This window comes from Gracilinanus agilis, chromosome 2, assembly GCF_016433145.1.
Source record: "Gracilinanus agilis isolate LMUSP501 chromosome 2, AgileGrace, whole genome shotgun sequence".
Lineage (NCBI taxonomy): Eukaryota > Metazoa > Chordata > Mammalia > Didelphimorphia > Didelphidae > Gracilinanus > Gracilinanus agilis.
In genome coordinates this window covers 690,416,707-690,423,975 of record NC_058131.1, presented here as the reverse complement: position 1 = coordinate 690,423,975, position 7,269 = coordinate 690,416,707, and the positions used below count along the sequence as shown (strand labels likewise).

The 7,269-nt window shown below is 42.1% G+C and overlaps 2 protein-coding genes across 4 annotated transcripts in view; both read right to left on the bottom strand.

Moving 5' to 3' along the window:
* FBXO22 (F-box protein 22) overlaps nucleotides 1-212 on the bottom strand; it is a 27,628-nt gene extending 27,416 nt beyond the window's left edge. Inside the window, exon 1 of the mRNA XM_044660291.1 lies at nucleotides 78-212. Coding sequence (XP_044516226.1) covers nucleotides 78-212 — 135 coding nt within the window. The remainder of the gene's footprint in view (nucleotides 1-77) is intronic.
* Nucleotides 213-4,069: 3,857 nt separating this feature from the next.
* UBE2Q2 (ubiquitin conjugating enzyme E2 Q2) overlaps nucleotides 4,070-7,269 on the bottom strand; it is a 65,933-nt gene continuing 62,733 nt past the window's right edge. For all 3 annotated transcript variants that reach the window (XM_044659165.1, XM_044659166.1, XM_044659167.1), the window contains 2 exons: nucleotides 5,990-6,056; nucleotides 4,070-4,427 (listed from right to left, as the gene is read on the bottom strand). In XM_044659165.1, coding sequence (XP_044515100.1) covers nucleotides 4,396-4,427; nucleotides 5,990-6,056 — 99 coding nt within the window. In that variant the 3' untranslated portion in view covers nucleotides 4,070-4,395. The remainder of the gene's footprint in view (nucleotides 4,428-5,989; nucleotides 6,057-7,269) is intronic.

Genomic DNA, 7,269 nt, shown 5'->3' with positions numbered 1-7,269 from the left:
CTGCCTTTTCTTGTGCAAGGGATATCTGAGTAAGCAGTAGCCACCAGCTTCTCGGGGATCCCCGTCCCACCCCTCACCCCAAGCCGTGTTCGAAGACTCCCCATCATTTGTACCCCCAGGTCTGCACTCCTCATTCCCTCCCCAGTGCCTGGTCCTGCTTGGTCCAGGTAAACAGCTTTCCCAAACCCTGCAGATCTGCCCAGGTTCTGCATGCCCAATCCTTCCCCCTCGCCGCTGTTCTGCCCCGCCGCAGCCCCGTGGTCCCCCCCCCCCCGGCCGCCCCTCTTTACGATCTATCAAGGCTGGCTTGGCTTCCTTTCTCTGCAGCCGGTGCGGTACCCAGGGATCCCAAACCGCCCTCCCCCAGACTGCACGGAGACTGGGATGAATCAGCAGTGCCATGGCAACGGAAGCCTTAGGCTAGAGCTGCACGGAGGGAGGCGGGAGAAAGGAATCCCGCAGCCTGAATTCAGGGCTTGTCAACCCACACCTGCAGCGATCAGGTTCAGGTTTTCCAGCAGGGCAAAGACGAAGGGGCTCGAGAAGAGGAAAGAACAGCGCCTAGCCTGATGGGGATTTAAGGCTCGTTTGAAGGGAACGTGCTCTCTGCACTGTCAGCAGACTTAGGGGCTGACTGGAAGCCCGCAGAGGCAAGTCTAGAGACGGCGTAAGAAAGCATCTTCCAGCAGATGTGCAGGAGAAATGGACGGATTCAGGGGACAGAGCCCCACCCCCACCCCCACCCCCACGCTGCCAGGAAAGCCCGTTTCATTCCTTAGATAGGACAAGCCGTGGAGCTGAGCCGCGGCTCTGCTAATGAGCTGCTGTGTGGAGATGGAGCGAGGCTTAGATCAGCCATCACCAAGGTTCTGTCTCGCTCTTACATTCTGGGAGTCTGCAGAATGTGAACAAGGACATGGAAGCCGAGTCACACTATTATGTTTTGGCCAATCAGAATCCCGCGACTTGCAGCCATCTCACTTCTAGCAAACCTATTATTCAGTTTCTGGCTTTAACAAAAAGCCTTAGGATGATTCCCTGGGCAAAATCTTCAAATCTGTTTTTGTCCACACCTCCAGAGACCAGCGCACAGTAGGTCCTTAAAAGCTTTCTGAAAGCGTATTGAATTGAAAGCAAAGCAATCTACTTGTGATATCAAAAAACCATATCAGAATGGTTGTGAAACAGGTGTCAAGTCCACTGTTCAAATCAGTCATTATCAGTCATTGTAGAGATGAGGGGTGCAGAAAATGGCTTTTCCTGCCAGGCTTGTGGCTTGCTCTTCTGGTAGACTTTGCTTGCCTTTTCCTTTGTTACAACAGTCTATCAGGGCATGACCAGCATAAAAAAGTTATTGATTACACCATCAAAAATACATCCTACAATTCTACCCATCATAACTAAACAGGTAACTCTCTATAGAGAATGTCAGAAGTAGGAGGTGAAATGGCGTACTCGATTGTCTTTGGTCTCCAAAGGGTTATTTCTTAGCAGCTTTCGATGGATGCTGCTGCAGAGGTGCATTTGGTTACTTGAGTGTATCTTCCAGCCACTGTTCTCTTGGCACACCCAGGTATGAGCACTCCAGTGTTACCACCTTCAGCACCACGACTGGGTACGAGGGAAAATGGGAGTAGTGTCCAGGGGGAACACTTTAAGAACTTATAGCCAGGAGGTAACAGGCGGGCTGCCAGTGACCAATGTCAAGCTGGACTATGGCACTCCCCTGCTCTAAGACACTCCAAAGGTTCCCTATTGCCTCTGGAATCAAATCCTGCTTTGTGTGGCTTTTAAAGCTCTTTACAAACTGGCCCCAACACCTTTCCAGGATCATTATAACATTATCCAACTGTAGGCCATCCTCTGTTAACCAAACTGGTCTGCCTTCACCAAGGTGGCCCATCTGTTGCTGTCTCTGATGCCCTTTGCCCACGATGAGCTCCTCACCTCTGCCCCTTGGCATCCCACTCCTGAAATTTGACTTGGATTCTGCCAGAAGCTAATATCGTCCCTTCCAAACTGCCACGTGTACATTTAGCATATGCTCCCATGGATGTGAGTTGTCTCCCCAAACAGATCCTAAGCAACTTGAGGGCAAGACCTGCTTCATCTCTATAGTGCCTGGTGCTGAGCATATGGTAACAAATGCTCATTGATTGGTCAAGGGAGCTTTGGTTGTGGGCACAGATTCAGGAAAGCTCCCAGCTTTCGGAAAGGTACGGCCATCTTGATCCTTGGAGATCTTCTCTGACGTGGATGTTCTCCATCTCTTTATTGGAGCATCAGTCCTTGGGAGGACTCCAGTTCCCTGCATTTAGGAGGGACATGGCCTTGCCATAAGGCCTTTCTGAGGCACTATAAACAACATTTCTGAAATAGCACCTGTATGACATTCTTCTAACTCAACCCATGGCCGAGTTCTAGAAATCAGAATCTTAAAAGTTCAGCCCTCACACAAATAAGCTCACATTCTGTACTCTAAAATTAGAAAAAAGACATTTATAGTCCAGAGAGAATCAATGACTATTTGAGATGTATATAGTCACCGAACTACATCACTATATCTGAATACATAATACTCAGTTTCTGAAATCAGAAAGATAGGTAACAGTGGTTATAACAGTCCTGAAATGTCACATATGATGACTGACTTAAATTTACCTCTATCATGAACTCACCCTAACATAAGGCAGCATCTTCTCAGAGGCACAAATAAAGACACTTCATTATTTTTAAAATGGTTCTTTATTCATAAACTTGATGCAAGTTTACAAATTGACTTTACATTGCCAAATAATTCTGCAATGAAAATGAAATCCAAAACTAAGCATGCCAAATGCACAGCTGTCAACCTGTTATCCTTCTGAGTATTAAAGAATTCAAGAATGTATTCAATATTTTAGCCTCAGGTTTAAGGAACTTTAAAATGTTTAAAAGAGCTCTGCCTTAACACTTAAGGCTGTTATCTGAGCAACAGGCTATCAGGACTTTTATACAAATATAACCAAATAAGCAAGGAGGCTAGGATAGCTTCATCTACCTTTAATTTAAAACAAAGAACAAACAACAAACAGCATAAAAGGTAATTAAAAACAAGATATCAGAAGTAGTGCCAAGTCTTTCCGATGTGGTTTTCAAAGCTAAAAATTGGATCTCAAAGCAAATGCCTGATAAGAAAAAAACCATTTCATGTTTTAACTGACAGGTACAGACTTCTTTCCAAAAGTGCTTCATACTTAAATTATACCTTTAGTTTAAACCTGGGATAAAAAAGGTCTGTTAGTAACCAAATGGAACTGGTTCAAGTAAGGCAATCAAATGAAGACATTACACCAATCCATACCATCTTCTAAGAAAGAGAAAAAGCGTTCCCATCATGTGTATATTTCCCATTAGTCTTTCAACATCAAAAACCACGGCTATGACTATGGCAACATTATTTGAAGATTCTTCAGAAGTGACGTCTTTTTGTACTCTGACGTATTAGAGATTTTGCTCAAGGATTTAGTTTTCTTGTGCCAATCACTTTACGAGTTCATTAGTTTACAAATGATTGCAACACCCCGTTAATAAAATGGAACGCCCCCAACGGCTTTTAGTATTTTAAATAAACTTCAAGCTTTATACTGTGGCTCCTCTTTGTAAGGTAAATTGAGCCAACAAGTAGCAGGTACAGCCTAGCAAGACTGAGGCCCCAGTAGAAATGACGAGTTCCAAGTTTTTAATTGGCGCAGGCTTGCTCTGTTCAAAAATACAACATAATCCAATTATAAGTATCTCTTGGAGAAACAGTTCATATCTTCACGTAGCCATTTTAAAAAAGTGGAATGACAACACGTGTGTGGGGTTTCCTATGTCATTAATTTGGCAATACTATAAATGTTTTCATTTTAGACCAGAAAAAAACCAAACCTGTGATTTTACAAGACCTGAAATCTCTAAAACAGTATTAAACAATGATTGAAACTTTACTGGCTTTAAATGAAACCATATATTGCAAGTCTTTGTCGCCCGTTATCCTTAAGGTAAGAATCTCAAACCCCACTACGATTCATAGAACGTGTGTGTGTGTGTGTGTGTGTGTGTGTGTGTGTGTTTTGTGTGTGTGTAACTTGGTACTGACTCGTCGGCTTCAGGGGTTTCACTTTCATATGAAGGGAAGATGGGAAGAAATGGACCGATAAAGGTCCGAAACTGCTCAGCCCAAGATACCTATGATGAGCAGAATGGAAAGGCTGTAACCTACACTGGATGTCAAATAACATTTTATCCACTAACAAATTTAATAGCTAAAGTCTTCAGTACTGCTGTTTATAGGGGCACTCGTAGCTTATTGTCTGCTGGCAGGAATTTCGTTATAGTGACATCGGTCCAGGCAAAGAATGGTTCCTCTGCTTAGCCATCTTCCTTTGGAGGGGTGTACCAGCCTGAAAAAGAGAGACAAATAGTTTGATGAGCTGAGGCTTCTGCTCAGCCTTTAAGAAAAGAAAGCTTAATTGCTGTCTTTACCTTTCACTTGTATTTAAACTTGCTATAAAACTTGAAGAAACTTTTGCCTGTATTGATTACAAAAGCAATGCAAAATCCACATAATGCAAGGTAGTTATCAGCAATTGATTTTAAATTATAATGGAAAATCAAGTCTCTCCAGTATTCAGTGTTCCTAGCATCCAGGATCCCTGATTCCCAGGCTGGAGGTCTCTCCAATGTCAAACCTCGGCTATTCAATTTCACACACTCACACACACCCCTTCTGAGCTTTCAAATAATCAGAATATAATCATGCTGAATATACACCCTAGAACTCATATTTATTGTTGCCAACTAACTCTCCCCCAACCCCAACTACTACAAAAAAAGGATGAGTGCCAGATAATTAATATTGGATCATAAGTATAGCAAAATACAAGCTTTCTGAAGTGTCCAAAAAGAAAATGTGGGAGGAATAGAATCACTGGGGCTGAGGTACTTGGGGGAAAAGGGGTAGAGGGAAATAGTCACTTTTTTGTGTTAGCTGTTAGATGGTAATGGATGGTAGCTAAGACTCCTTCCTATCCTAAAACGTTCAAACTATATCTTCAACTACAGCATAATTACAATTTACTCTGTGGCCCTATTTCTATGGAATGACCACAGTCACTATGTGGAGAAAGACCTACTTAACCTGAAAATGCAAATATTTTTCTCAAGTCACAATAGGCAATACTTGTGACAAAAGGGAGGGATCTGTTCTCACTGAAGTCATTTACTTGGCTCCAAAGGGCATGAGTTTTATTTAGTCTTTAAAAACCTGTTAAATGTGAAAATGAAAGTTTGCTTTGTAAATACTAAACAATCCTCACTTCAACTGAAGCCAGTATGAATTTGTAAATGGTCTAAATTACAGAATAACTTAAGCATCTGAGGAGCTTTAGATCAATTTGTTCACCTAATTTGGACTGGAGGTGCTGGACCAGAAGGGGATGGGTCTTGAGAGAGAGAGGACCTGGTGCACTGTCCAAGAGCCTGGGTAGGGGCTGGCCAAAACTGACTTCCTAGGCACTGAGTGACAGAATCCAGGCATATTAATAATACTAGTCTAGTACTTTGCTAAGCTTGCTATCTCCACTTTAAAGAAGACAAGAGTTCTTAAGGGGCAGAGTCTGTTCAGTGCTCCTTCTTCGGTCTCAAGCCTCCCTGTAAAAGACCTGCTGTCACCTCCAGGAAAACAGAAACTCTCAGAAGGCAGGGACCATTTCTCCCTTGTCTCTGTACTCTTGGAGCCTAGCACGGGACCTTGGTACTTGAATGGAATTTTGCCTCTATTGTGAAATTTTTTTTTGTCTGCAAAGGTAAAACAATGGTTCAACAGTTATCCTGATGACCACAAATACAAAACTGTCACTCTCTGGGTGAAGAGGTTTTACTGAAACTATTGCAAACATTTTTTAGAAATCCACACGATGCATACATTTAAACCCCACGGCTCCAAAATGACATGGTAACATACCATTCTTCTCATGTATCTGTACTAGGGATTTATAGGACTGCTGAGCTCTTGCTAGATTATACTGATTCTGAAAGGAAGAGTTTAAACACATTTTAGATCAAGAAGTTATTAATTAAGGCATCACTTATTATAATACAACCAATAATATATAACCAACAGTGACATACTAATCACCAAAGACTTAAGAGAGCACCTTAAGGTTAACAGAAATTTTATTTTGCCCATTAGGCAAAAGACTGAAAACTCTAATTCCCAAGACTTTATCTCATGAGTGCCATAATCTCTAACCTCCATTTCACCTTCCTCTCATCCCCTCAAAATGAGGCCATCTCCAGACAATCCTTCATAAGAACTTCTATCTCATTTGTTTGTTTTTACAAAGTGATTTCTCTAAAACAGCACTAGAAAGTATAGGGTGGAACTGGCATTATTATTCCCATTTTAGAAATGGGAAAACTTAGGCCCAAGAATTGATATGACTTGTCCAAGTTCACACAGCTGGGATTTGAACCCAAGTCTATAAATGCCCAATCCAAAACAATATCCTACTTCTGCCATTCAATAATTGTCCCATTATCCTTGCTCTAGAAGCCAGAGTCAAGATGGGGGAAAGAGTCCCAAGAGGCCAGCACAAACTCTCATGTTGGAAAGGTTCCAAGGACTGGCCAGTGATGGCCTGAACATCCCTTGTGCCAGAACCAGCCTAGTTTGCCACCAGAAGGCTGATCTTCTTTAAGGTGACAGTCTTGGAGTCATCATGACATGAAATAAGAAGGGGTTATCTTTATGAAGAAGGTATGGAAAATCATGAAATCGTGGATTCAATACAACTTTTCATTTAAAACATTCTTTTCTTCCATATTAAGTTGTGGCAAAAAAAAAAAAATCCGTGAAAGAAAATGGGTACACATGAAAAAGCTATGGCATTTTATTTCTCTGCAGTACTTGCTATTTATGACCTTTTCCTTATCTTTCACCTCCAAAAAAACCCTTTATACAAGCTCATTTCCCATGTACTATCCAAATACCATACTGTGAAGGCCTATTTCTCAATAATCCTTTTACAATGCAATTTGATAACATTTAGATGAATGTAGGAGCAGCTAAGTGGGGCAGGGGATAGAGTGCTGGGCCTGGAGTCAGGAAGATATCTTCCTGGGTTCAAATCTGGCTTCGGATACTTATTAGCTGTGTAACCCTGACCAAATAATCTTGTTTGCCTCAGTTTCCTCCTCTGTAAAATGAACTGAAGAAGGAAAAGGCAAACCACTCCAGTTATC